General features: G+C 56.9%; 9 protein-coding genes and 3 non-coding genes across 12 annotated transcripts; 5 read left to right on the top strand and 7 right to left on the bottom strand.

The window, feature by feature from the left end:
• Window positions 1-57: 57 nt before the first annotated feature.
• Window positions 58-2,894, bottom strand: BJ171DRAFT_557539 (Oxysterol-binding protein; the record flags this gene model as incomplete). The annotated part of the gene is made up of 10 exons (XM_053113097.1): window positions 58-204; window positions 289-479; window positions 745-881; window positions 1,054-1,162; window positions 1,332-1,415; window positions 1,684-1,731; window positions 1,900-2,095; window positions 2,231-2,283; window positions 2,428-2,581; window positions 2,817-2,894. The coding sequence occupies 10 exons, from the start codon at window positions 2,892-2,894 to the stop codon at window positions 58-60; spliced, it is 1,197 nt and encodes a 398-aa protein (XP_052971274.1).
• A 3,552-nt stretch (window positions 2,895-6,446) lies between these two features.
• On the top strand, window positions 6,447-6,519 carry BJ171DRAFT_t4. The gene has a single exon. It is a non-coding gene; the product is annotated as a tRNA-Ala (tRNA).
• Window positions 6,520-6,526: 7 nt separating this feature from the next.
• Window positions 6,527-6,599, top strand: BJ171DRAFT_t5. Its single transcript has one exon. It is a non-coding gene; the product is annotated as a tRNA-Lys (tRNA).
• Window positions 6,600-6,603: 4 nt separating this feature from the next.
• On the top strand, window positions 6,604-6,677 carry BJ171DRAFT_t6. The gene has a single exon. It is a non-coding gene; the product is annotated as a tRNA-Asn (tRNA).
• A 237-nt stretch (window positions 6,678-6,914) lies between these two features.
• BJ171DRAFT_485707 (uncharacterized protein) lies at window positions 6,915-7,160 on the top strand (the record flags this gene model as incomplete). Its single annotated transcript, XM_053109143.1, has 1 exon — window positions 6,915-7,160. A coding segment is annotated over one exon (246 nt), but the record flags the coding sequence as incomplete, so codon positions are not given.
• An 892-nt stretch (window positions 7,161-8,052) lies between these two features.
• On the top strand, window positions 8,053-8,777 carry BJ171DRAFT_485708 (uncharacterized protein). Its single transcript, XM_053109144.1, has one exon. The coding sequence runs from the start codon at window positions 8,096-8,098 to the stop codon at window positions 8,498-8,500; it is 405 nt and encodes a 134-aa protein (XP_052971276.1). The 5' UTR covers window positions 8,053-8,095; the 3' UTR covers window positions 8,501-8,777.
• Window positions 8,778-9,143: 366 nt separating this feature from the next.
• BJ171DRAFT_418627 (uncharacterized protein) lies at window positions 9,144-10,190 on the bottom strand (the record flags this gene model as incomplete). Its single annotated transcript, XM_053107351.1, has 2 exons — window positions 9,144-9,487; window positions 9,947-10,190. 2 exons carry the CDS (start codon window positions 10,188-10,190, stop codon window positions 9,144-9,146), a joined length of 588 nt encoding a protein of 195 aa, XP_052971277.1.
• Window positions 10,191-10,832: 642 nt separating this feature from the next.
• Window positions 10,833-11,687, bottom strand: BJ171DRAFT_418733 (kinase-like domain-containing protein; the record flags this gene model as incomplete). Its single annotated transcript, XM_053107356.1, has 1 exon — window positions 10,833-11,687. A coding segment is annotated over one exon (855 nt), but the record flags the coding sequence as incomplete, so codon positions are not given.
• Window positions 11,688-11,978: 291 nt separating this feature from the next.
• BJ171DRAFT_485714 (uncharacterized protein) lies at window positions 11,979-14,297 on the bottom strand. Its single transcript, XM_053109145.1, has 6 exons — window positions 13,981-14,297; window positions 13,636-13,847; window positions 13,402-13,471; window positions 13,028-13,230; window positions 12,581-12,712; window positions 11,979-12,394 (listed from the first exon to the last, which is right to left on the bottom strand). The coding sequence occupies exons 1-6, from the start codon at window positions 14,213-14,215 to the stop codon at window positions 12,200-12,202; spliced, it is 1,047 nt and encodes a 348-aa protein (XP_052971279.1). The 5' UTR covers window positions 14,216-14,297; the 3' UTR covers window positions 11,979-12,199.
• A 182-nt stretch (window positions 14,298-14,479) lies between these two features.
• On the bottom strand, window positions 14,480-16,806 carry BJ171DRAFT_485715 (pyruvate dehydrogenase e1 component alpha subunit). The gene is made up of 3 exons (XM_053109146.1): window positions 16,758-16,806; window positions 16,038-16,418; window positions 14,480-15,635 (listed from the first exon to the last, which is right to left on the bottom strand). Exons 2-3 carry the CDS (start codon window positions 16,344-16,346, stop codon window positions 14,706-14,708), a joined length of 1,239 nt encoding a protein of 412 aa, XP_052971280.1. The 5' UTR covers window positions 16,347-16,418; window positions 16,758-16,806; the 3' UTR covers window positions 14,480-14,705.
• Window positions 16,807-18,136: 1,330 nt separating this feature from the next.
• BJ171DRAFT_485718 (O-acetylhomoserine/O-acetylserine sulfhydrylase) lies at window positions 18,137-19,796 on the bottom strand. The gene has a single exon (XM_053109147.1). It carries the CDS (start codon window positions 19,730-19,732, stop codon window positions 18,410-18,412), a length of 1,323 nt encoding a protein of 440 aa, XP_052971281.1. The 5' UTR covers window positions 19,733-19,796; the 3' UTR covers window positions 18,137-18,409.
• Window positions 19,797-20,604: 808 nt separating this feature from the next.
• On the bottom strand, window positions 20,605-26,705 carry BJ171DRAFT_576780 (periplasmic binding protein-like I; the record flags this gene model as incomplete). The annotated part of the gene is made up of 22 exons (XM_053113775.1): window positions 20,605-20,718; window positions 21,181-21,455; window positions 21,584-21,632; window positions 21,782-21,950; window positions 22,088-22,307; window positions 22,512-22,560; window positions 22,730-22,834; window positions 23,000-23,097; window positions 23,238-23,306; window positions 23,528-23,801; window positions 23,921-23,951; window positions 24,062-24,118; window positions 24,284-24,463; window positions 24,748-24,861; window positions 24,976-25,013; window positions 25,108-25,167; window positions 25,267-25,354; window positions 25,558-25,602; window positions 25,814-25,895; window positions 26,001-26,061; window positions 26,212-26,378; window positions 26,582-26,705. The coding sequence occupies 22 exons, from the start codon at window positions 26,703-26,705 to the stop codon at window positions 20,605-20,607; spliced, it is 2,469 nt and encodes an 822-aa protein (XP_052971282.1).
• Window positions 26,706-27,103: the final 398 nt, after the last annotated feature.

Below are 27,103 nucleotides of genomic sequence, written 5' to 3' on the forward strand. Positions count from 1 at the left end.
AACAACAACAATTACTACAACAACATCGCCGTTACTCGTTCAAATGTCACGACACGATCAGGGCTCCGACTGTCCCCAGAGATCGCGGGCCTGGTCTTCGTCTTTGAACCGACCACGCTGCTCCCAGTACGATCCGGGCAAGTACCGCCACACTCGATCGGTCGAGTTCGTCGGCGAGGCCGCACTCGCCGTACTTTCCCGGCCCTGCGTATCGGTAGCGCCAGCCCCAACACCAACACCAGCACCAACATCCACGCTACCCGTCGATGCTGCAGCTTCGGTGTGCACGGGCTCGAAGAATCGAGGCGTCCACTTTTGACCTTGCGCCTCGAGCTCCTTGATGTACTCTCGCTGCAGTGCCTCCAGCCGCAGTTTCTCCATCTCGGACTCGTCCGCCAGTCCGTTCTCGTACATGCGCTGATCGGTGCGGTATCGCGAGTCAGTCTTGGGAATCACACCTTCGAGGCTTGGGTGTAACTCTGCGGACAACACCGATGGAGAATGGGTTTACATGAGTGGGTTTGGCTCGTGCCGCCGCATCCGTCGCCACGAGCAGGAACAGCGAAAGTTGATATGTCGCGGCACCAGCGCGGCACCAGCGCGCATACCAAGCTCTTCATGACGAGCAACATCGATGCTCCAGTGCAGCGTGAGGGCGATGGCGCCAGGATGGCACCACGATCAAAGGCACAAGCGGCCCAAGTTCAGGGCTGGCTGAGGCCCTCAGGAGAGTGAATTCATTACCATTGAGCTGCACGGCGTAGTCCGTGAAGCCATACATTTCTTGCGAATGGTTCGGGTTGGGTCTGCGTCTCCAGAGCACCTCAAGCTGGTTGGGCGTGGATGAATGGAACTTGGCGATGCTGTCGTCCCATTTTCCGCTTTGTATCGCAACCAAGATACGAGCGATCGGGTCAGCAGTAAGCTTCAATCCCGTATTGTGGATAATCCATACACGGCCACTATGTCGGCTTTGCCCGCCATCCACAGGCACGCGCAGAGTCATATCTACAGCTACCGGGGGGACACTCAACGACCAAGATGTCTACTCACCCGATCGAGAGAATCTCCTGCCCATTAGGATCCAGGATCACACCAGTGACCTCATTCTTGGAGGAAGTAAAGTATCCCGACTCTTTAAACGTAACCTGGCATGTGTACCCTGCCAAAGGGAAAGAGCGTTCCGATCATGGCCGCGGAATCGTGGTGAGCCAATGCGAGTGCGGCTGCGTGAATCCGGACTTGATGGCACAGCACGTCTGGCCCAAGCAGCAGCAGTATTCGCAGGTCTCTGCATTGTCGATCAGGAAAACGGAGGAATGTGGCCGCACCTGTCTTCAAGCTCTTGATGTTCATGATGCCATAGTGCTCCAGATAGCGTGTGCCAGCCAGAATATTTCGCATACATGTCGTCACTGCCGTTGAGAGGAAGGTGTAGGTTTGATAGATGTCAGCTCTTGAACTGCCTGGACTTGATCCCAGCCTCTGTTTGGAAGGGGCGGTCCTGGCATCGTGGAGCCGCAATAGGAGCAGCAGTGGCAGCAGCAGCAAACAAATGAAAGCGTAAAACATGTTGCGTGGCGGCGCAGCGCAAAAATGAAAGGTAAGATCGCCCAGCAGAGGGATTTGCAGAGGAGCCGGCCGATGCGCTTGCGGGTTCAGTCGCTTCATCAAGTGGCTTACCCTTGTTCCATTGATAGTGCTCGCCCAACGCTGGAAATTCGACGTTGACTGATCACACCAACAACCATTCAGTGAGCCGTGTCAAGCACATGTGCAATATGCGCCTGTAAGCACATGTGCATACAGAACGACCCATTCGCTCGCATCTGCAGCCAGGACAAAACTCCGCACACAGGCGCGAACTCGGATAGCACCACGACACCGCAACGAACATACCCTGGCCCAACGGGATGAGCTCCATTGACTTTCCCCAGAACTTTGTTTTGACTTGATTTGACTGGTAAAACACATAGCGTCGCGACTCGGCGTGGCAGGCCATGATGTGCGGGTGGTGGCTGACCTTCTCGGAGATGAATCGGAAGCCCTTGTCCTCTCGCACGCACTCATACGTCTCTCCTAGCAGCGGATTGAACTAGAGTCGAGCAGGCAGAGCGACAAATGGTAAGTCAGCCTCCTGGATTGCACACAACGCCAAGTGTGGATGGTAGATAGAACCGATCCCGCACAGCCCACAGAGGTAAGATTCCAAGGTCGGCGCATCACTCACGGGTTTGCGTCCTGCACGGAGTATTGTCGAGCCGTAGGCCGAGATCGCAAATGCTGCAACGCAGTTTCAGATATTAGGTAAGGTCTGTGTGCTCAACTCAGCACACGGCCCCGACACAGGACAGATCGGTTACTTTTTGACCTGTTTCAACCAGAAAGCCTGAAAGGCCACCAGCAACCGACGCAGCTGCCTCTTACCAGATATCAGCGCAATGCGATGCACATCGTCCGATGTTTCCGCTGCTTGCTCGAGCAGCTCGGAGTATTCCAACTCCTCGCAGAGCTTTTGCAGCAAATTGAGCGGCTCGTTCAGAGCGATGGGCATCGCGACTGTCGACAAATCTTTGCCGATCTGTGGGTTTGCACCGTCCGCAGCCCATTCCGGCCATGCGTATTGAAATACCAAAGATACATCGGACATGGCGACGTTAGTATGCGAATCATCGTGCCTTGGCAGATTCATTCGACACAGGAGTAATACGGGGCATGATGGTATCGAGACCAAGGCCCAGCTCTCCGTGCATTGCAGCGAGTTCCATCACAGCGTCCTAGAGCTACGTGGTCGGGCCAAGCCACGGTGTACTTACATTTTTACGGAGGATAGACATCAGGCTAATATTCTCCATCGAGACCTGAGGTGCCGGCAGGGCAGCACGTCGCTTCATGGGGGGCTGCTTGAGCTCCGGGAGCGGATCGATAGGCTCAGGCGCCAGTGGCTTCTCCAGTTCGTTATTGGCTAGGTCCTGAGGTTTGATCTCTGGAATATTCGGCAGCTGCGCAGGGACCGCAAGAGGGCTTGCCACGAGCTGATCAGCAGGCATGACGATGGCATGGTTGATCATGGGTGAGTATCCGACCATCTTGGGTCCGAGTGAGCCGTGCGAGTGCGATCGCGCGGCTTTGGGCGACATCACAGGGGTGACGTTCAAGGAGCTATCTTCGGTTGCGTCAAGCTCCTCATATTCGTCGATCTCGTCAGACTCGTCAATGGACATCTCGCCTTCCTCGGCATCGTAAAAGACATCAGTGTGGCTGACGGATCCAGCGACGCTTTTACGATACGAGGGTGCCGATGTGGTATGCGCACGGAATGGCAGTACAGGCGTCACCGTTGCGGCCGGAGGAGTGACAATGGCGGCGTTCATGAAGAACTGGGCGATTGAGGCATGCTCGAGACCAAACTGCTGACGGATGCGGTTGTTGTCGGCCCAACAGGCCTGCAGAGCAGCATCTGTTTGCTTCAATGTTGCCGAGAGCTGGTTCATTTGAGTCTGTCGACTGGTTTCGCTGGCTCGTAAGTCGACTGTGCGCGATTTGATCTGGTTCACTTTGTTGAGGATCGAAGTTGAACGCTCGTCCAGAGTACGCAGAGCCGAGAGAAAGTCTGTCGGTTGTGAAGAGTAAGCTCGGGTGCTGCTGCGACTTGATGACTGCAGTCGCCCGCTGGATGTTGAGCATATACATGGCCCCCATATCATACACCACAATTCTGCGAAAGTGCGTGTGGGGAGGCGGAGGCGCCTCGGACAGCGCAACGTCAAGAGCCCTACCAGATGATTGCAAGCCATCTGCTTTCTGCAGAGACGTCTCAATGGTTTGCTTGACCTGGAAGATTTCGGCCAAAATCTGGGCCAAGTGAGACTCGACAAATTGTTGCAGTTCTTGAGAGGTCTCTTCCTCGGTCTGCATCACCGAGTTGCGAGGAACCTCGGCGTGGTGCTGGATGGCTGTGATCCACATGAGAAAATCGGGCTTGGAGAGAGCTTTGAAGTGCAGCAGGTTTTCGCCAGAGTCTACGGACGCATCCCTCGAGGTTAGGTGCAAGTACAGGATAGGGACAGCGATGCGTATCGCGGCGCCCCATGTGGCCGCCATCGGCACTCCTTTGGCATCACGCCCTGAGCCATTTCGGCACTCTTGGCACGGGCAGCGCCTCGTCTGTGAATGGAGCTCTTACCAATGTCAATCAACAGATGGTCTAGGGCCATGGAGTTGTAATCGCACGGGTTAGCCAACGATGGATAGCCCGCATCTATACTCCTGCCGATTCGCCCACTCGGCCATCAAGTCGCTTGTCGACGAGTAAGGTGCATCAGGCTGTGCCTCCCAAGCTGTATGGGGTCTGGAGACTCCCAAAACCTTATGGCTGGCTTACCATGGTCCAGGCGGATACTGGCATTGGTCAAGTCGACGGCTGCGCGCTCCTCGCTGTCAAGATCAGTAGCAGAGGATCAGCACCAACACGACCTCAGCTGCCGATTACTCCAAAGCAAACATATCCATGGTACCTGTCTCGCATGCACCGGTCATCCGAGTTCGGCTTCTTACCTGCCAGGCTGCTTGGCATATTTGAGCACGCCTCCGGTTTCAATTTGCATCCATCGCTTTGAGAATCCCTGGAGACGCCGGTTTCCCTTCTTCAGAATCCAGCCCTCGGCAGATCGACCCTGGTCTGCTCCGGTCGACACGAGTTTCTCGCCTTCCTTCAGGGCAACGAAGAATGTCAACTTCTTGGAGGTGTTACTGGGGAGATGAAGTTGTCGTCCGTCCAGGCGAGCCGACCACGAACGATAGAACGTCAACATTTCGAGCAGACGGGACATGATCGCAAATGCGACGGAGGCTGACGGGACGGCTCGCAACAACGATAAACCCAACGGCCGCTCTTGCGGCAGTCATGGTTTCGCATGTCCAAGGCCATACATATGTCTCCAGCCGTTGGGAATCCACGTACAGAGCCAGAGAAGCTACTTACACCGAGAAGGTATTGTCAAAGATGAGCACACTGTCGCGGACAGAGGTTTAGTTGGTGGTTGAATGGTCCATTTGTCAGAGATAGGAATGGATTGTGAGTGAAGACAGGCATCGGGCAAACAAGCCCGCGCTCGCTTGCGCAAAGGCAAACTTGTCGAAGAGGCCGATGCATGAGGATAAGCAGCTGGGACATGCCCACAAGGACGTACTAGACTCCGGGCTCGGTCACCATGTGGCCGCCCTTGACGGTGTACTTGGAAGAGTCATAGTGGGTGATGGGCAGAATCTCGATTAGGTCCGGATCGATGGCGGTGGTGCTCTTTCGGGTAGTCCGTCTAGGGTGGTCTGTGGCCTCGTTGAGGCTGTCGGTGCTGGAGGTCGTGCTGGAGGCTCCTGCGGCGTCTCGGGGACGGAGCATCGACGTAGAAGCCAGGGTGTCAGCCATCGAGCTGCCGCTTGGAGCGACGAGCGAAGCTCGCTTTGAAGGGGGCGGGTCAGTGAGGCCCGTAAGTGCCAAGCCAGGTTGAACATCGGATGCGGGCTTCTTGAAGAGCCCAAAAGAGATATTCTTGCCGGCGGTGTGGAAGTTCCAGACCAGCTCGGTGCCGGCTTGCTCGACAACGACCGAGTGCTTGAACGAGGCCCTGGCTTTGACAGTGACTTCGTGCATGGTCGCCTGGGGATGCTTTTGGTCGATGGCGCTGTTGGAGGGTGGCTGCAGGCCGAGGAATGGCGAACGACAGGGACGACGGATTCAGGCGGCGATGCTGTCAGGGCAATTTCTGGAGCAAGAAGCGATGGCAGCAGCACCAGCAGCAGGATATCGAGGGCTTTGTCAGATGCGATGACCCAGGAAGACAGGCGGGTCAATCCAGCAAGGCCACGGTCGACACAGCGAACAAGCCTCGATGGGACGATGATGGAAAGCCAGACAACAGGGGGCTTGGCGCAACGGAAACCCGAGGTCAAGTCCTGGTGGCTCTCGAATCGGGATACCGGAGCCATATCGGGCAGTCACTGCGCTGCTGCATGGCGGACAGACCTGCTGCTGGCCGGAACAACCAAAGGGTCAGCCGGCAGAGAGTGGCTTCGGGTGCCCCCAGGAACTGACGAGGCAGATCGATGCGGCAGCGAACAAGTACATCTGGGCGGCAAGCGAGCCCAAGGCAGACAAGGTCGGTGTGATTGGGACGGCCGCGATTGGGGCCAGTTGGGTTGCTGGCACGAAGGAGCAATAGTGCTGAGGGGGATGCAAGGCGCAGACGCAGGAAGGTCGATGACTGAGTGCCTGTGATGACTGTTGAATATCGACACCATCGTATGGACACCTGGGTCGAGGAGCATGGATCCGGCCGGGTTTCTGGGTGGTTGTGGGGGGGCTGGGCAGCTGGAGAGAATCGAGTGAACTCAATAGGTCATAGTGTGCGTGCGCGGAATTCCGATAACGAGCTCGGGTTACACGAGGGGAATTAGCTCAGATGGTAGAGCGCTCGCTTAGCATGCGAGAGGCACGGGGATCGATACCCCGATTCTCCACTCACCCGCCCGGCTAGCTCAATCGGTAGAGCGTGAGACTCTTAATCTCAAGGTTGTGGGTTCGACCCCCACGTTGGGCGATCAGCTCCTATGGCGCAATTGGCTAGCGCGTTCGGCTGTTAACCGGAAGGTTGGTGGTTCGAGCCCACCTAGGAGCGATTTTTTGCATACTTATGCAACCCGCTCGATATTCTGCGTAAGCTCCCTCGAACAGTCTCGGGCAGCCCCGGTCATGCGTCGCCATCCGATGCCCGGGAACGCCACCACAATCGCAGACCAGCATGTCGAGAGCTTCTGCTCCCTGGTGACGTCGGGCAGGGGTGGCGAGTCAGCATCGCCGCCGTGGGAATCGGATCGAATCACAAGCCAACTTGTTTTCATGACCCGTTTCGGCCTGCTTCGCCGCCTTCTCCCTCATCAGCCCTGCCTGTCTGTCGCTCTGCCCGCTGAGCGCTCCCCACATATCATGGATCTCAATGCCACCACTCCCTCTGCCATCGATGCGGCGCTGCTGTCGCCTTCCAGCCACAGCCCTGACATCTTCACCATCGTGTGCTGCAGCGACGGCTTCCAGCTCCAGCTCGATTATGCCACCATCCAGACCCTGCTCCAAGTCTGCAAACGGGCCAGACCCCTGCTGAGCGCCAAAGTGAATCGCTTCCGCAGATGGTGCCAGGATGCAGGACTGTGTCATCCAGACGGGTCGATGAGGATCGTCCTCACACCGAGCGACCAGATCGCCATCTCGCCTCATTGCGATGAGCAAGTTGCAGCAGACCGATCCTGGCTCATTGACCAAGCCGACCAAGGCAACGCTGCCGCCTCATTCTTCGTGGCCCGGATCCTCCAAGTCGATCTCGCTGACCGACAGTCCGTAACCGAGCCCCAAAGGTATGCCGCACGACAGCAGATTTTCCAATATCTGGAAGCATCAGCGAAAACGAACCATCACGGGGCAGGATGCCACTTGGCCGAACATTATCGAAATGACTATGGATTCCATCGAGACTACGACAAAGCACTTGAATTGTATCGTGACCTCGCAGAGCGTGGACTTGCACAGGCTCAAGTTGGCCTCGGTCGATGTTTCGAGAACGGCGAAGGAGTTGACCAAGACTACGAAACTGCCATCAAGTGGTACACCAAGGCTGCGAACCAAGGAAACACCGACGGCAAACTCCGAGTCGAGTTCCTCCGTGGCTGGTTCTCGCTCGTCGGCCACGGTGCCGAGCAAAGCGACGCCGATGCGCTCAAATGCTGGCAGGAGGTCAGCACACAGTCCTCTGATCCAGTCATCAAACCCATCGCCACGCACATGGTTGGGTGGATGCACTATCTCGGTCGTGGGACACCCCAAGACAAACAGAAAGGAGTCAAAATCATCCGTGAGAACGAGTCGGACGAGTTTCCGCTCGGTGAAGAGAGCACGTTCACAGGATATCCAGCCTCCTCCAAGTTACCCGCTGCCCGAAAGTTCCATCAGTTGTGCCAGTTTGGATCGGCACAGGACTGGCTGTGCAAGCATCTCAAAGCTCTGTGCTTGATCCAAGGATTTGGAACGACCCAAAACAAGGATATGGCAGTGGAAATCTTCGAACAGCTCGCCAACGACGGCCACAGCGACAGCCAGTATTGGATTGGGGAGCACTACAGCCGTAGCTGGGAAGCATGCCGTGACCAGACCAAGGCCTTCAAGTGGTTCAGCGCATCTGCAGACCAGGGCAACTCGTATGGGGAGTTTAAGGTTGCAGAGTGCTACTATTATGGAACCGCAGTCGCCAGCGACGAGGACAAGGCGGTTGAGTGGTATCGCAAATCGGCCGAGCAAGGCAATCGAAAGGCGCAATATGAACTTGGCGATCTCTATCTGATGGGTATGAGTATTCCCAAGGACCGCAACGCTGCCGCCGAATGGTTCCTCAAATCCGCCGCGCAAAATTACACACCTGCCTTCTCCAGGATCGAATCCCTAGGCCTGTAATGCCCACCACGAATATCCAGCGGGTGGCGCCTATGAGACCTCCTGCCCAATATCAGATACAAAATATAGTCAATCCAGAAAGAAACTGGACAGTGTTCGATTCCTCTGGCATCAAAGCCCCAGTGGCCAGGCGGTGCGATTGTTTCCCGTCCTGGGAGACAATCTCTTTGATTTAGTTGATTTCGGGAAACGTGGCCTTGAACATGCCAGTCGATCTCCCGTGGCGACGATCGACTAGTGGCGACGATCGACTAGCGTACCAAGATCATGTTCCTGGCTGGATTGATGTCTCGATGTGGGAACGCGGTGCACCCAGCTGATACTGCACTGACACACCCTTGCATCGACCTTCCCATTACCGCTTGTTGCTCATCAAGGTGCTCGCTCTTCCACATCAGCGATATTTACCACCTGCGCAACGTTCACCTCGTGGCCGTTGTGGATTGTGACTTGACCCGTTCTCTATTCATTGGTCTGGCCGTATTGGGCTCTGATCCATGCGTGCCCCGCCAGGTCGGCCTGAATAGTTTCAGAGGGGACGCCACAGCACCACAGTATGAAGTCGACAAAATGCTGTTGTATTCAGAATCAAATACAGCATGATTTTGCTACTTGCTCGTATGCTCAGCGCTTAGCCAAGGGATCAGGGGCACTCCTTGAGGAACCACAGACTGTCGATTGCACCTTCGTTGCCTTGGTCTGCCGCCTTCTGATACCAAAAAAGAGCCGACTCGAGGTCCTCGGCGACACCATAGCCCTTACTGTGGCAGAAACCGAGCCAATACTGCCCACGCCGATTGCCTTGCTCGGCAGATTTGCGATACCACTCAACCGCCCTGGCGTCGTCACCAACAACACCACATTCGTTATAGTAACATAGGCCAACCCCCAGCTGCCCGTACGAGTTGTTCAAGTTGGCCGATCTGCTGTACCACTCGAATGCCTTCGAGTTATCATCCAATACTCCCCAGCCATTATAGTAACATTCTGCGAGCCAGAACTGGCTGTCGCTGTGGCCGTCGTTGGCGAGTTGTTCGAAGATTTCCACTGCCATATCCTTGTTTTGGGTCGTTCCAAATCCTTGGATCAAGCACAGAGCTTTGAGATGCTTGCACAGCCAGTCCTGTGCCGATCCAAACTGACACAGTTCGAAGAATCGAAGGGCAGCGGATGGCTGTCTGAAGGTCGGCTGCGAAGGAACTCCACAGGCCAGGCATTCATCTTCACCAAAATTGAACTCATCCGACCTGTTGTCTCGTATAATTTTGACTCCTTTCTGTTTGTCTTGGGGTGTCCCACGACCGAGATAGTGCATCCACCCAACCATGTGCGTGGCGATGGGTTTGATGACTGGATCAGAGGACTGTGTGCTGACCTCCTGCCAGCATTTGAGCGCATCGGCGTCGCTTTGCTCGGCACCGTGGCCGACGAGCGAGAACCAGCCACGGAGGAACTCGACTCGGAGTTTGCCGTCGGTGTTTCCTTGGTTCGCAGCCTTGGTGTACCACTTGATGGCAGTTTCGTAGTCTTGGTCAACTCCTTCGCCGTTCTCGAAACATCGACCGAGGCCAACTTGAGCCTGTGCAAGTCCACGCTCTGCGAGGTCACGATACAATTGAAGTGCTTTTGAAATATCGGGGCGGACTATGAGGCCATTGCGGTAGGAGTCAGCCAGGTGCAACTGTGCCATCCAATGCCCAGTGTCGGCAGCCTTTTCAAAGTGGCCGAGAATTCGCTTATATTTGATGCTTCGCTCTTTCCAACTCGTGGACAGTGGGTTTTGGAGATCCATTTGAAGAATCCTGGCCAAGATGTACGAAGCGACTGCGCTCCCTCGGTCCGCCAAGGTGGACAACCACGAACGGTCCTCTGCGTCTTGGCCACTGTAGTGATGCAAGAGGGCGAGCAAATCGTTTGTCGAGATAAGGTCAGGAAGTGGCTTTTCTGGGGAATGCAGCCCGTTCTGCTTGCACCAGTGTCGAAGTCGGTTGACTCTGGAGTTCAGGAGCGGTCGGGCTCGCTTGCACACGAGAAGCAGGGTCTTGATGTCAGCTAGACAGAGTGCGAGCTGGAAGCTTTCGTTGAAGCACACGATGCTGAAGAGGTCTGGTCCGAGCTGGATGGCCGACGGCCGTATTGGATCCAAGATCGATAAACTGGTGTTGATCCCGACGATTTCGTCCGACACAATCAGTGGAGCATTGATGCGACTGGTGGAGCCCCCGTCCAAAGTGAATGGATGAACTCTATCCATGAGGACCAGTTTGGTTTTGTCGCTCTGGGCGGATGTGAGGAGTGCCGCTGACGTAGGATCCAAACCCGCCCTGCACTGGTCGAGAGCAGCAGCGATCTGTTCGAAAGTCGGTCGATCGGCAGGGGTTTGGGCCCAGCAGCGCTCGATGAGGGTCCAGATGTCATTGGGAATGCCGTCGATCTGCTGGGGTCTTTGGCCATGGTCGACTGTTTGCTCAATTGCTTGGTCTTGCAGCGCTTCTCCGTCGTCGGTGATCCACACGGGTTTGGCATCGTTGAGCACCTCGTACGTGGTAATGGCGAAGGCATATACATCGGTCTTCATGGTGGTGTCGCCGAGTTCATCGTCGTCAAGCGTCTCGGGGGCGCCGTAGCTGCTGTTTCGGCTGCGGTCCGTCAAGGTGGATGTATGTTTGATGCGGGACAGCCCAAAGTCGCTGACGACAGCATTGGCTCCACTGTCGAGCAGGACATTTGCAGCCTTGAGCCCGCCATGAACGACATTGTGATCATGGAGATATGCTATCCCCGCGGCCACTTGGTGGAGTAGACGGAGCTTCTCCTCCAGTGGGACATTGTTGTTGGCAACATGATCAAGGAGGGTGCCGTTGGGCATGAACGGCGAGACCATGAAGGGAGGAATCGGATTGCCGTCGTCGTCTTGGTCGCAGGCACCGAGCAGCGACAGGATGTTAGGGTGACTGAGCTGCTTCCAGAGATCGATCCGATGACGGTATTCATTGAGCTGGTCGATGTTGCAAGTGCCGAGGAGCTGCTTGATGGCGACCTTGGAGCCAAAGTATGTGCCGGTGAAGACCTCGCCAAGGCCACCGCGGCCGATGGGTTGGATGGAGCGGCCGGTGATATCGCTGGGCGAGATGAACCAGGACGGCCGCTCAGGCACGGATCGAGCGATGTCTTTGGTGGACGCCATGCGGCAGATTTGAGGCGAGAGATGGGCTGGACGGAAAGGACGGCCCGCCAGAAAAAGGCCAAAGCCTGGATGGGGGCAGTGCCGAGCGAGAGGCCAAGCCAAACATGCGATACAAACACAATAGGACGGGATCCGCAGGTGTGCGTGAGAGCCTGGGGTCCAAATGATAGGAGGGAGAGAGCTATCTGCGGACTTGACTTTTCGTCTCATTCAAAAGTGCAGCATCCAAGCGAGTTCTGGAGTGGAGCGGGAATACTCGAGTGGAGCGGGAATACTCGAGTGGAGCGGGAATACAACATGAAAAGCAAATTTATTTTTGTTGATGCACCTAGAAACGTTATTTTGCGGTAACAACCATACACAATCAAACAATTGAAAGCAGCATCGAAAACGGACAATGTTACTGAGGTACAAGCTGAGCGTGGCAAGAGGAGAATACAAGAAGAGAAGAGCGCTGCTACGACAGGAGATGAGTGCTACTGATACGGTGTCCGTCTGGCGGTTCAGGCAACTCAGTTGTCGGCGACGAGTTCGAGGAGGGTGTTGCGGGTGGCGCCCTGCAGGCCAGTTTCGCCAATGTGGCCGGCACTGGGCTCGGCGGGCATGAAGATGACCTTGGTACCAGCGGTCTTGGACATGGCCTGCAGAGTTTCGAGGTAGCGGATCTGCATAGCCGCGGGGGTGTTGAGGATGTCGGAGGCCTCGCGCTAAATACCAGGGCAGCCGCAAGATAGGTTCGTGTCAGCAACATGAATAAGGAGCATCCAAAGGAAGGCATGTAGAGAGCAACGGGGCATATGATGAATTGCAATAGTAGGCCAATTGACCGGCGAGCGCTTTGAATGGGCGGAGCGAGCAATGGGAGAGCGCGGAACAGATTCTTCTGCTCTTACCATGAGCTTGGCGGACTCGACCTCGGCCTGGGCTGCAATGACCTTGGATTCACCGATTCGCTTGGCCTTGGCGGCGGCCGACAGGTTCTCCTGGAGCTCCTTGGAGAACTGCAGATCCTTGATCAAGATCGACTGGGTGACGGCACGCAAACGACGTGGGGACAAAGGGCAGGCCAGGATGGAGGCGATGAGGCGAGAAGGTGAGTTGCTGTTGGGTTGCCCATCGGGAGAGGGCGTCTGTGGGGACAGAGACTGCTGATGCCGTCGCTGCTGGCAGGTGCGATGGTGTAGCGGGAGGCCATGGCGTCCATGCATCGCACAAGGCCATGTTATGTTGCCCCTGGCGTTTCCCAGCAAAGCAATCCACTTCGCGTGTCTGTGCTGCATTTCCCTCGCACTCCCGCCAGTCAAGCCAAGCCACGCCAAGCCAAGGGTCGCTGTTCTCACCTCAATCTTGACACCCCAGGAGGCGGCAGGCTCGCGGATGATGCCCTCGATCTGGTGGGCGAGAGCCTCGCGGTTCTCGATGGCATCCTGGAGGGTGCGGGTGCCCAGGATGTGGCGAAGGGTGGTCTGGGTGCGCTCGATGAGGGCAACACGAACGTTGTTGACCAGGAAGACCGAGGTATAAGGGTCGACGATGTGCCAGTCTTTTGGATAAAGCAGCGGCAGGGGCAAGCGAAAGAGGGCATGGTTCAGATAGGGCTCGCCGACGAAAATAGGACCGAGTGTGTGTGCCGCGGAAACAGAGCGCATTCGCCCCATGGACCAGCGCAGCCGCACCCGTCGAACAGACACAGCCAATACCGAGTCACACTTACAGAGAACAGAGTCGATGCTGATGTTGACGTTGTCCTTGGTCATGATGACCTGCGACGGAATCTGCTCGATCTGTGGAGGGTCGGACAACAGCGAGTGCATCAGCACAAGGGCCACCTTGCGGGACAGCAGGACCCACGCTGCCCGCCAGTCTCGGGCTGCGGATAATCCCCCGGCCGTCTCCATAAGCAGCCCAGAGCCGACGAGGGAAGGGCGGTGGCATCGGGGGAACTCACCTGGATTTTGATGTTGACTCGGTCGATGCGCTCGGTGCACACGTTGATGCCGTGCAGACCCGGGTCGATGGTCTTGTAGTACTTGCCGAAGCGGGTGACGAGACCAACCTCGCCCTGGCGGACGGTCTTGTATGGGTTGGGGAAGCAAACGCAGCAGGGGATGGCACCGAGGAAACCCAAGCAGCCACCCAACGAGTTCATCATGCCCTCGTCTAGAAAGGACGTGGCAGGGTAGCGGCATGAGAGGGGGCGCCGTTAGAAGGGAGACTCGGCTCAAAGATGCCAGAATCAGAGCACCGGCTGGCTCGTTGGGCAACTGGCTGTGCATGCAAGACAGGGGCTTACAGGCGGGATTGTGAGCGGGCGGGAGGGGAATCTCATTTGCAAAGGACGCCTGGTTGATCTGCGGGGGTGCGGCAAACTTGGGCTGCGAGGAGCTGCTGACGCCAAAGTCGATGGAGATGTCGGGGCGGGCTTGGTTGTCCATCGAAGCGAAGAGAGGGAGACGGTGCGAGACTGGGGGATTGGACTCGGGAGACAAGAAGGGAACGAGCTCTTCCTCCTGGGAGAACGAGGACATTTGAGGAGAAAGCGATCCTTTCCGCCCTCACGGGGATGGGCGTGCAATTGCCGGGTGCATTTGGCTTGATTGTCACAGGACCGACCGGGCTGTGCCTGCAACAAGCCGATTGCTCAGCGGACGCAATTTGGCCGGGGGCGAGCCGCCAGCGCCAGCGGGAGCGAATGGCCCACGGTCATGCCAATGCCAAGAAAGCACGGCAGCAATCCAAGATTCCATGATGATTTGACCAATGCGGCCGAATACCCGACAGCGGCATTCTTTGTGTGGGAGAAATGAGATCTCATGTTATGTCCACCACCCGCCCATTGGACATGCTGGTGCCCAGCGCACCTTACGCCACCTCACTGCCCACACATCACCTCGCACTGCTCACACCGGACACCAGACACCGCACGCTGTGCACGTTGGATTCAGAAGAGTCGTCCGCCTCTCTGTATTGGGGGGGGGTTTCGTGAAGAGGATGTATCAAATGAAATGGGGGTCGCACTTAAAATTGCTTGACTTCAAAGGGCGTGCATCCACGGACGGTGGGAACCTCGTAACCGGGGGCATAGATGTCGGTCCAGAGCTCCTCGGCGTTGGGCTCGGGCGAGGCCTTGGACTCCTCGACGGCCTTGTCGATCTCGGCACGGATCTCCTTCTCAATCTGCTTCAGGTCCTCCTCGGAAGCGATGCCGCGCTCGATGAGACGGGTGCGGTGGCCGGTGATGGGGTCGTTGGTGGAGCGCATGTTCTGGATCTCCTCACGGGTGCGGTAGGTGGTGCCGGGGTCGGACATGGAGTGGCCGCCGTAGCGGTAGGTAACCATCTCCATGACGAGCGGGCCGTTGCCGTTGAGGGTCCACTCGCGGGCATATCGGCAGGCCTCCTTGACGGCAAGGACATCCATAGCGTTGACTCGCAGACCGGGAATAAAGTCACCGCGGGTGTAGTACTTGGTCGAGGCCGAGGATCGGTGGGCCGAGGTGCCCATGCCGTACTTGTTGTTCTCGCAGACAAAGACGACCGGAAGCGACCACAGCTTGGCCATGTTGTAAGACTCAAAGACCTGGCCCTGGTTGGCGGCGCCGTCACCGTAGAGCGAGAAGGTCATGGTGTTCTTGTTGAGGTACCTCTGGGCCAGGGCAATACCGGCACCGAGAGGAACCTGGGCACCGACGATGCCGTTGCCGCCGTAGAACTCGTGGGCAAACATGTGCATCGATCCACCCTTGCCCTGGGAGCAGCCAGCGACGCGGCCCATCAGCTCAGCGATGATGCTGGTGGCCGAGGCACCGCGGAGGAGAGTGAATCCGTGGCAGCGGTAGGATGTGATGATGGCGTCGTCCTTGGAGGTGGCGGCGTGCATGCCGGCGGCGACGGCCTCCTGGCCGATCGACAAGTGGCAGAAGCCGCGAATCAGCTTGGCTTTGTAGAGCTGAGGACCGGATGAAGAGACAAAGTGTTAGATCCGTCCAGGATGACATTGGAATAGCGAGCGAGGGCCACTCCGGCTGCGACCGAGGCCGGATCGGAGTTGCACCAGACATGGCTGAGCGATGTAGCTTGACGATGAGGACCACGGTGCGTTATCGGTCGCGTCGCCCGATTACATTATCGAGACTCATCGCTTGGCTGTCTCATCCAGTGTTGGGTGGCCTCGGTCATCGCACGATATTGCAGCCAGCTCGGGACATCTGGCTGTCGCCGCTGACAAGCACTGCGATGACGACCGAAACTGCATGTAGCTGGCAGACAGGCCAAGCCGGGCTGTCACAGCGCACGGAGCGCAGATTGGAAGAGTCCGACCATCAAGTACGCCGCTGGATCCGGCACCCACCTGGTCAGAGGCAGTCTCGAGACGACGGATGGCAACCATGTTTCTGAAGATGTCGACCAGCTCTTTGCGAGTGGCCTTGACAGAAAAGTTGGGCGAGTCGCAGTTGTGGGTGGAGAAGCTCAGGTTGTTGAGCTCAAACTCGAACTCGTCATTGTCGGCGGGGGTGGCAGCAGCCTCGGAGCTCTGGACCTTGGGCGAGGTCGAGAACAGAGTCTTGAACAATGAGGAGGAGGAGGCCCAGGTCTGGTTGCTGCGGACGCCCAGGGTGTGGGTCGAGTTGAGCGATGCTCGGACGAGCTTGGCAATCATGGCTGCTTTTCTTGGATAGATTATGGGGAGATGGGAGGGTGACGAGGGAGAGGAGAGCCGACGAGAGCAAGTCTGGCCGAGACAGAGGACAGGATGAGGGCAGTCAGCAACGGCAGAGCAATGAAGCAGACCCGACAGGGTCAATATGCCCGTCAGTCACTGTCAGAACTGCGATTGCTTGTGGCTGTCGTTGTGGCTGTTGCTGTGGTTGTGCTGGGCCGATGGCGATGGGAAGCCGGAGCGGCGAACAGAGGCCGTCCAGCAACGATCTGCGCGACCAGCTGCCCCCTGGGCATACGGCAAGACAGCACCGCTATGGCCAGCCCGAGCAAGACGAAGCAAGACATGGCAGCACGGATACGGAATATATCCCTCAAGCAGCAGCCGTCGCGACAGCAGCAGCGCACTCACCTCCGAGCAGATGGATCCAAAGCGAGCAAGCGCAAGCGCAGGGCGAAAGATGAGGCAGGCCGCGAGGCGAAAATGCAGAAAAAAAAGCGATTCGGAAACAACGGCCAGCCTTGGCACACAGACAGCGGCTGCGTCGGGCGACAAGCTGTTCCGTGTCCGGGGTGCGTGCACAGGCAGCCGCTGCACTGCCCGAGTGCGGCGACACATGCTGTGTTCTGTGTCGAGGAGCGGTGGTGTGCTGCCGTCATCTGTATCCATTGTGTGTGCGGGGATTGTGTGTGTGTGTGGGAGTCCCTGGTTTGTGATTTGTCCGCTTGCTTGTCCGCTGTCTGTGTGCTGATACACACACAGAGCCAGGACGGCACACACACACAGAGGGCCACGCCATTGGCTGGGGGCGCGCGGCTTGGGCTTTTGGGGCTGTCGAGCGAGGACGCAGCGAGACGGCAGCGAGAGCAGCTGGGGCCCCGTCTCGTTGCACCCTCGCCGCGTCCTCGCCGCGTCCTCGCCAGCCCCAAAAACCAGCCTCGCACAAGGGGCGACTGGGCAGTTCTGTGCGACTGGCGGCTCCAGCGCCCGCGCCCCAAATCGAGTCTGGATCGAGCCGGATCCGGCGGATGTTGCCTCTGGTGGCGTTTGGCGTGGGAAACGATCAAGCGGGAAGCAAGTACAGGCGATGCTGTACACTTTATTCAGAAAAAAACGGGACAATATCGCCGTTTCCATGAACATGTAGTATGTGCTGTGCTTGCGTCAAGCAAAGCCACAAGAAATAAAACAGATCACTTTGGCAGCCTCCGAGTGAAGACCACCGGTCGCCCTCCGGTCTCCACAATCGACCTGCACACTGGTCTCGGAGTGCCAGCGATGGATGATACTCTTGGACACACTGAATATGGAGGCAACCTTACGCAGGCTATGGATGAGGTCGTAGCATCGCAATGCGGCGGTGCGAAAGTCGGATGTGTGGCGAATGGTCATGGCCAGCGCGCGATAACATTGGGTAACAAAATATTCGATGAATGGTCAAAATCCCGGGTGTCCCGTTTTTTATTGGATTGCCTGTAAAATACGGGACACCCCTGTTCCCGCCAGGGCTGCCGCTGTTTTCTGGGTCCTGGACACACCAACCAATAGCCCATCATGACGCACAGATGCACTTTGACCGAGCCACGAGGATCATCGACAGGTGCGCATCCAACTGCAAGAGGCAACACACGATCCACGCCCTTGAGATGAGAGCAACCAGCTTCGCTTGGGAAGCGCACGTCATCGTTGGGAAGCGTCTGCGGCTCTGTCAGGGACGTGGACTTGCATACACCGCCCACGCTCCTCGATCCATAGCATCTCTTGGCGATAGCGGTTGCTCTTGGACATGATTGCTGGGCAAATATGTATATTCATGATCCCGAAAAAATGGCGGCAAAACTATGAATCTTAATTACAAAGAACAGGGTGTAGGGGTGATGGCGGCATGCATCCGTGCATGCATCCGTGCATGCAGGCAAGGCATGTGAACAGCATTACGCCAAGCTCGGTGGCGTCCGATATTGCAGCGCAGGAAGAAAGGAGAGGGGAGGTTGATACAAGTCGCGTTGCGATGAAAGACATGGCCGCGACCCCCCTCATTTGCCTGGATGGTGGGAATGTGTTTAGGCAACAGCAGCCTGGATGGCCTGCAAGAAGTCGTCTTTGATGTCCTCGATGTGCTCGAGACCGACGCTGACGCGGATCAGGTCGCGGGTAACACCGCTCGAGACCTGCTCCTGCTCGGTCAGCTGCTGGTGAGTGGTGGACGAGGGGTGGATGACGAGGGTGCGCGAGTCACCAACGTTGGCCAGGTGCGAGGCAAGCTTGACCGAGTTGATGAACTTCTTGCCGGACTCGTAGCCGCCCTTGAGACCAAAGGTCAGGACGGCGCCAAAGCCGTTGGTGAGGTACTGCTTGGCCAGGTGGTGCGAGGGGTGGCTGGGCAGACCGGCGTACGAGACCCAGGCGACCTCGTTGAGGGACTCGAGCCACTGGGCGAGGGCCAGGGCGTTCGACAGGTGGCGATCGGCACGGAGCGACAGGGTCTCGAGACCCTGCAGCAGCAGGAAGGAGCCGAAGGGGTTCTGGGAGGCGCCAAAGTCACGCAGGTTCTCGACACGCAGGCGGATCGAGAAGGCAATGTTGGTCTTGAAGGGACCCTCGGGGCCAAAGACGTCCCAGAACTTGAGGCCGTGGTAGCCGGGCGAGGGCTCGGTAAAGGCCGGGAAGCGGCCGTTGTTCCAGGGGAAGGTGCCGGCATCAATGACAACACCGCCGATGGTGTTGCCGTGGCCGCCGATCCACTTGGTGGCCGAGGCAACGACAATGTCGGCACCGTGGGCAATGGGCTTGCTGACGTAGCCAGCGATACCAAAGGTGTTGTCGACAATGAGGGGAATGCCGTGCTTCTTGGCGATCTTGGAGATGGCGCGGAAGTCGGGGACGTTGTGCTTGGGGTTGCCGATCGACTCGATGTAGATGGCCTTGGTGCGGTCATCGATCAGGGGCTCAAAGTCCTCGGGGCGGTCGCCGTCGACGAAGCGGACCTGGATGCCAAGGCGGGGCAGGGCGACTTTGAACTGGTTGTAGGTGCCGCCGTACAGGAACGAGGTAGCAACAATGTTATCACCGGCCTCGGCGATGGTGGCAATGGCCAGGAACTGGGCGGCCTGGCCAGAGGAGACGGCAACAGCGGCAACACCACCCTCGAGAGCAGCGATTCTCTTCTCAAAGACATCGGTGGTGGGGTTCATGATGCGGGTGTAGATGTTGCCGAACTCCTGGAGACCAAAGAGACGGGCGCCGTGGTCGGCGTCCTTGAAGACATAGGACGTGGTAGCGTAGATCGGGGTGGCGCGAGCACCGGTGACGGGGTCGGGAGAGGCACCAGCGTGGAGCTGCAGGGTCTCGAAGCGGTAGTTCTTGTTCTCGGGATCAAGAGACATGACAGGCGACAACAAGAAAAGAGAGAGTGTGTGGAAGTAGAAGCGGAGGCTGAGGCAGGGCGGGTCAGAGCTGAGGACCAAGACCAGTTCGGCGCCGGGAGTCCCTTTATATATCGGGCCGAGGACGGTTGCGGAGCCAGATGCGATGGCGGACGCGATTGGCGGCGCGATGGCGCGAGATCAGACGAGGGCAGACGAGGAGGAGCGAGGGCACAGCGAGGCCGGGGCGAGCACAGCGAGGGCCGGCCACACCGCCGCTGCTGATGTTTGACATTGCTGCGACCGCCCAGGCATCGCAGCCGGCATGCCTGCTGCTGCCCAACGCCACCAGCGAGCCCCACAGGGGCTTTCGCGGCCCAGGGGAGGCATGTCTCTGGGCTCGCCATCGGCACGCGGGTCTCTCGCCGTCCCACCGAGGCCGCCGCCGATTGGTCCACCAGATAGGCCTAATCTTCGCAATCGTCGCCATCGGGGCTGTCGATGGCGACAGCGGGTCCGCCGCAGCCTTGTTGACATGTCGCACGGGGAGCGCGCCGACATGTTGCCGGGGGCGGGCCTGGGCGGTGATCGCCAGGGTGGTGCTGTCCCCGACATCCATGGGGATGCGTGGGCATGCTCGGTTGCATGCTTGCTTTCATGCTTGCTTGGAGACGTGCAGACGGCATCGACAGCCTCTCCCTGGTTGCGTTTGCGGCGATGGTTGTGTTGGCCGTGGTGGAAGGACGCCTCGTGGCTTCGGGCATGCCGATGCTCGAGTCCCTTCCCCTGTCCAGGCCCTTCGCACATGCCCATGTCCATGTCCATGTTCACCTTGGTGTATTCGCAGCCAGACACCGTCGCCATGTCTGCCCATCGGCAGCAACCGCCCTCGCTCATGTTGTGCATTGCAGCGCCGCCAGCAGCCGGCGCTTGTATGCCGGCGACTCGCACTGCACAATGTGGCACCGCTTGTTGAAGGTGATCTCGAAGCAGTCCGATCCTCCGGCCTGGGCATCCACCACCAAATCCTCGACACGCAATGCCTTGCTTGCCAACGCAATCCCCGGCTGCCGTTCACGCCCCATGTCGATCCGAGACACGCAAATGACGCCGTTTCGACCACCCACGCGGTTCATGCATCCCGCCACACCCCGGTCATGAGATCCACACCCGCCCCCAACAGGAGAGACATGGTGGCGTCAGCGTCGGTCCTTTCAAACGCTCGTTGCAGCCCTTGTCTCGATGACTACCGAAATGCACCCGGGGATTGCCATGTCCGTCTGCTTATCAGGTCGCCGCCACCTCCCGTTCGGGCCACAATAGCGGTGGTTTCGTCCCTCCCCCCTGATATGCCAGGTAAGCCAGCCCCGCAGCATCTGGCTCTCCAGCAAGCCAGAGACTGGGGACCGGGGCTGGTCAAGGAGACATTTACGCCTCGGCCAAAGAAAAGCGTCCCTCCGACGTCTTACCTGCTGATGGTCCTTCTTGAAGATGCACAGCACAAGCGACGGCCCTTCGTAGACCACAAACTCGTGCGCCACCCATGTCGAAAAGAGCGAGCCTGTGCTCTTCATCACCACCGAGAAGCTCTTGCGGACAAAGGGTTCCTCGTCGTCGTCCTGCACGCTGTTTCGGGGCTTGCACCACAGCTCGCCGAGCCCCTGGACCAGGTCCTGGCTGCCCTTGCGTTCACCGGCCCTAAGCTGTCCCATGGCTTCCCAGACGACCCTGCCGACAAGGCAGTCTGACCCCGAGTTGCCAGCACTGTGAGCACGGGGCTGCCGTATCGGCGACTGCTACTTCCCGCACACATATCAGCGTCTCCTCCCCCAAATGCTGTGGCTCAAGCACCTCAGTCTAAACACCGCTTACATAACATCACAATGTAGGCCATCAAAGAAGTTATCGTCTTGGTGTAGAACTGCAAGCAGTCAAGTCGTGAGTGCGGCTGCATTCAGCTACACTGACATCTCTCCCGCTGCCGTCTGATATCCCCACTGCAACGGCTGAATTAACGTCCAGCGCGAAAGCAAGACAGGCTGAAGGAGAGTTCAGCTTTTGCACACCTACATTCGAGATGGGTGAGCTTTGTCCCTGGTTGACCACGAGCACAAGCGACGCCATGATAAAGGTCATGAGCGAGAAACTGGTCGAGTACATGATCCATGTGCTCTCTTGATAGGGAATACGTGCGTTCCGCGACTTGAAGGAAAGAATTGTGATCGAAATGAGGACAAGCCTGAGGATCGGCGGGAAGAGATGAGCACCCACACCGATCGCCATCTGGTGTATCTCTAATTGCGCTTCACTCGGCTCGCAGCAATCCACACGTCCGCGATCCGTGCTTCGCAAGAGCGACGGCTACATTCCTCCTACCCGTTAAGTCCGAGTTGAACCCGCGACATGTATCCAGCAGCTGTAGCCAGGTCCAGGACGCAGTCATAGAACACGTAGTTGCTGCCGTCGATAGCAACAGGGACCCGTGGGGAAAGCAGTGACCCGACCCCAATAAGTATGCCATTGACGACGACAACAGTCAAGGAGATGCTCAGGAGAAAGAGGTAGCTCATGGGGCGCAGCTGCATCTTTTCGTTATCTGGGACGGTAGCCCGGCAATGTGGATCCGGCAGTCGAATTCATGTCAGATGCATGGATTAGGCGTTACTCTCTGGCACGCACGAGGCGCAACTGAGCCGGGTTGAACCAAAATGGACCAAACTGGATCAAATTGGATCAAACTGAATCAAACTGAGGCGATCTGCATCGACTTTAAGCCCTGTGCAGCGGCGACATAGCCTACCAAAGATACGCCATATTCGCCACGCTCTGGCGAGCATAGTTCCCTCGACCTTGATGATCCACCCGTTGAATGAGCAATGAATTATTCCAGCATCGACAAGCTCATGCTCCGCTCCCCACCAGCCAGTTGATATTGCGAGCATCCCCTGTTTGTCTTGCACCACCAGCTCCCCGACTTGAGCCGCATCTCCATCCACATTCAAATGCTGCTTATCTTACCGTTCCGAATCCAAACCAAAATATCCAGTCTCGCGTTGCGCATGTGAGGTTTGTCGTCTTTCCAACTAGTGTAAAGATTGACAGCCACGACATCGTCAAGCCAACCTGTTGGAGGAATGGGATGTTATACTGTGAGTTGATTTTGATCCCCAGTGACCGAAGAATAGCGTCTATCGGCAAGCACAGAGAGTTGATGGTTTTGTTGGAGTCGTGTGTGTGGATAATTTGATCGAATCACAGCATGCAGTTGGTCGAATCTCGGTCCCGTACTATTGTCATCATGATGCACGGAAACGACAGATTCTGGATGATCTTGACGCGGCGGTTTCGAAGCACAAATACGCCCGACATCAATGTCAAGATCAATCCTAGCACGTGATGGATGGTACCATGGCGGTGAGTGTAAAATGCAGCGACATGGTCAGGTTCTTGTTGAGCTCAGCAACTGAGCCTATGGCTTGAATATGGGATATCATCCCGTTTGCTACTCTGCCGCCTCGAGACTTACCAATTACGTATATGCTGACGATGACTAAGGGCAGGGGATCCGTGTAGTTGATGACCAACACCTGTAGAACTGGGTTATGGTGCCAATGCCACATTCAGCAAACTTGTCTCCTTCTTCCGCGATTTGGTTGGCTACCCACTCGCAGCTGTCAAATCCGCGCCATCGTTCTTGCCAGCAGACCCCGACTTCCCGCCGACACAACTTCTGCCTTGCTGAACGGCCCGTGTGCTGCAAGCTCGCCCCTGTGGATCAAGACCATGAGACTGCATCAAGCCGGAGTGGACTCTCACCCTGCATATCGCTCGGCACGATGGTTTGTCCGTTTCGGAACACAATCTGCGATGATCCCATGATCACTGTCCCGTTGATCAGGACTTGTGCCACCATGTTGAGCGCTCCGGATGTATTTGGGAGGTTCGCCACCAGGAATGGTGCCAATCGGTTTCCGAGGGCATCGAATGTAACATTTCCCGTGGCTCCGATGAATCCAGGAAGGGATGCCGCCGAAGGGACATTTGCCCGATGGTAGTGGATGTCGGAGACGCTCGCGCCTTGGTTCATCATCTGCGCGACTCGACAGGTCGAGAAGTAAGACACAGAAAATGAAGAGCACATCGAATAGCCTCAAAAAAAGGTTTTCCAAGCGTCACGATGTCGATGCTGTCCCTCCAAGTCGTGCTCACCTGTCTCAAAAGATATGCGAGCACTACCACGCTGGCGGAACAACCGAATTCGTGTCAATGACGCTGAGAGAGCGAATGGGGGCCAGCGTTTGCCCTCGTGTGTTACTTGCCGATGAAACAATGGCATCATCTATCGCCTACCAGTCATAAGTGAAGTAACTGCCTGGTACCACAGGAGCGTTGTAGAGGCTCGCATATCTGTCCGTGCCCGTGCCCCGGTGACCACAGAATCCAAAGTCAGCATCAAAGCGTGGGCTACGAAGCCGAGCCAGAGGGGAACAAGCGGGTGTGTTGCTACAAAACCTCATTTGCTGGCAAGACCAAGTTATGGACCGTTCTGGATTCCTGGTGCGGTGCACATACCGCTGATCGATGGACTCGGCCACACTTGTGTTGCTCTGCTCCATGGCCGTTACGCTCAGAAGCCCGCGCATGCTCGAGCGGTCGTCATCAGTAATGTTCAAGTTCGATAACAAGCTGAAGAGTGCATATGTCCCATCCGATCCGACATATGTGTAGTCGGGGCCATCGACACCCAGCGCCCTGGAGTGCGCATTCGTCAGCGCACGATTGAAATATAGAGCAAGGGCGCATCGAAGAGATCAGCGGAGTGCGAGACGACCACAGGGCAGCCGCTCCATGGAGACTACGGATACCACCGACCCCCTCCGTTGCTCATGAGAGCGATGTCACCGAATTCCTGCGATGTTTCAGCAGCTCGGACTGAGCTCACCGGTCGCATATAACTCTACACACTCTCCTTGCCCCCTCCGTCGCTCAGCGATAGAGGGTGCTCAGCAAAATATGACTCAAAGAATTGCATTCACCTCGCTGCTCGCGTGTAGTACACAAACTCGACTGCTTCGCCTAGAAATAGGACCAAGCGATTTCGGAGACCAACAAGCTGCGCTGCAGTGTTGGTAAAGTCGCTTTGGCTTTGCCTGTCGCCAAAGCAGAAATATTCAGTGAAAGCCTCGACTGCAGTCGAATCAAAGGCACAGTCTTCTTGATGAGTTTCCGCCATGAGCAGCTGGAGAACACAATCGAACGCTTACACATCCGCCGGATACGAGGCCTGGAGGTCGATCTCGAGCTGTGCAGAGTCGATCGGGGTCAGATCTCACCTCGAGGCGCACATATGCAGCCCAGATCTTGCTGGATGCATGGTTGGGTGTGCGCGCACTTACTCCCTGAATGCTACTGCTGTACGCCACGCCCTTGGCCAATGCTGATCCGTAGCTGCCGCTCTGAAGGTACAGCAGATATAAGCATCAGTTCCGCTGGTGGAAGTCACGAACGTGCTGGAATATAGTGATTGCATGCTCTCAAATATCGAGCCATCATACCGAATACACCATAATGGCCCGCTTCCAGCCCACGCTCAGTACAAATGAGACGATTGCGGGTGCTTGGTAGTTGTCTGGTGGAATTGGGCTGGTGGGAAGAGAAGGATAAAGCCAGAGCATCAAGCCATCGATTCGAGTGGAAGGAGTGTCAAATCGGGGCGCAGCGGAGCCAAACTCAGCAGAAGCGTATGGATGCTCCCCTCCCCAAACGGCCGCCATTCAGTCCGACAAACCGGGTGGATTAAACCATCAAAAACACCGATACTCGGCCAAGACGACTGCAGACCTTACCGAAAAAACACCGGGAAGATGGTTCGGTTGCTCAGCGTGACCAACCTAGAGAAATGGTAGCATCCGTTGTACAGTTGAGTTTCTGTAGCGCACTCGCACCCGAACAACTCTTCGCACACACAGCGCCACCATAAGCAAAACAAAAAACAAAAAGCAAAAACGAAAACAAAAACAAAAAACAGTAGCCATATCCTAGTCCGAGTGCTTGGTCAGCGCCTTGCAGAATATCCAGAGTGCTAGTAAATGACATCATTACGTTGCGGTGGGCGAGCATTGGGGCACGTTGAATGCAGTTGCCACATAGGAGAGCGGAATCGAGTTGTCCGAAGTGATCTCGCCTGTCAGTATGGATTTCATTGACCAAGAGAGAAGCGTCACTGGAGGCTGCAGCCCAGTCGGCAACCACAACAGCAACGACGGCGACAACAGCAGCGACAACAAACCAATGATTCCGACAATGCTGGAGTTGGACCCAAAGGATATTGCATTTTTGACGGTGAGATCCTGGAGAGTTTGCGCAAGCGGTCGTGTGCGCGAGACACGGCGCCGTGATCGCCAGGATGGAATGAGACGATTCCGCAGGATCGGGAATGGCGACGAGTCAGAAACAAACGCCCAAGCGGAATCGAGGATCCGAGAGTGGTAATGATATACGTTGCGGGCGGCCGAATATCGGCGCGTTTGGAGAAACTGTACCGCGCGATTTGAGTCATCGAGGTTGGCCGTCTGGAGCATGATACCGGGCAGAATCTGGTCTGCGGCGTTGATATCGGCGACGGCCAAGCGGATTATGCGGTCCAGACTCTGTACGTATGAATCCGCTGGGTGATGAAAAGCGACGATGAGAGCGTCGGTGCGAGCACCATGGACAAAACCGACACAAACGGCAAGTTGAATGGCGGGGAATCGTGTTCGGCGAGCCGAATGGACCAGCAGCGAGGATTTTGTGAGTGGATGGGCTTCATTCACAAGCCAAGGCCACGAGCCCGAGGACAGTCAGCACAGAGGAATCATGACCACATACCTCCGTCCAGCGACAGCATTACGCCGAGAGTCCAGACATTCTCGCCTGAAGCTGTCACAGCGGCTCTTGCGAAGCCTGCCACCAGCAGTGCCAGGGCGTAGAGCCTAAGAAGCCCAATGCCCATCGGGAAGGCCCCAGGCACGGGACACATTCGGAACGAATATATGCTGATGCAAGCAACAAGGGGTGAGGTCGCCGGCCTTTCGGTAATCCCTGATTTGAGAGGACAGACGAGCTAGATTTTGTCCTGATTTCAGAACAGAAACATAGCAACACGGACAAGGACGGGAGTCCGAAGCATTCAGGGCTCAGTGCTGACAATCGATACTCGGGCCGATTGAGCCGACTTGTAGTGGGCCTAAATGCATGGGTGGAGCAATTGCGGGAGTGGCTCGGGGGCATAGGACGATGATTGCGCTGCTGAATGTTTGAAGAGCCTGATTGATGCCAATTCGGTCATCGAACGGCTGATATGGAGGCGGTGACGTCAGGGGCTGACGGAGGTGTGGTTTCGACACGACA

This window comes from Polychytrium aggregatum (genome assembly GCF_025602895.1).
Source record: "Polychytrium aggregatum strain JEL109 chromosome Unknown BJ171scaffold_2, whole genome shotgun sequence".
NCBI classification, from domain to species: domain Eukaryota; kingdom Fungi; phylum Chytridiomycota; class Chytridiomycetes; order Polychytriales; genus Polychytrium; species Polychytrium aggregatum.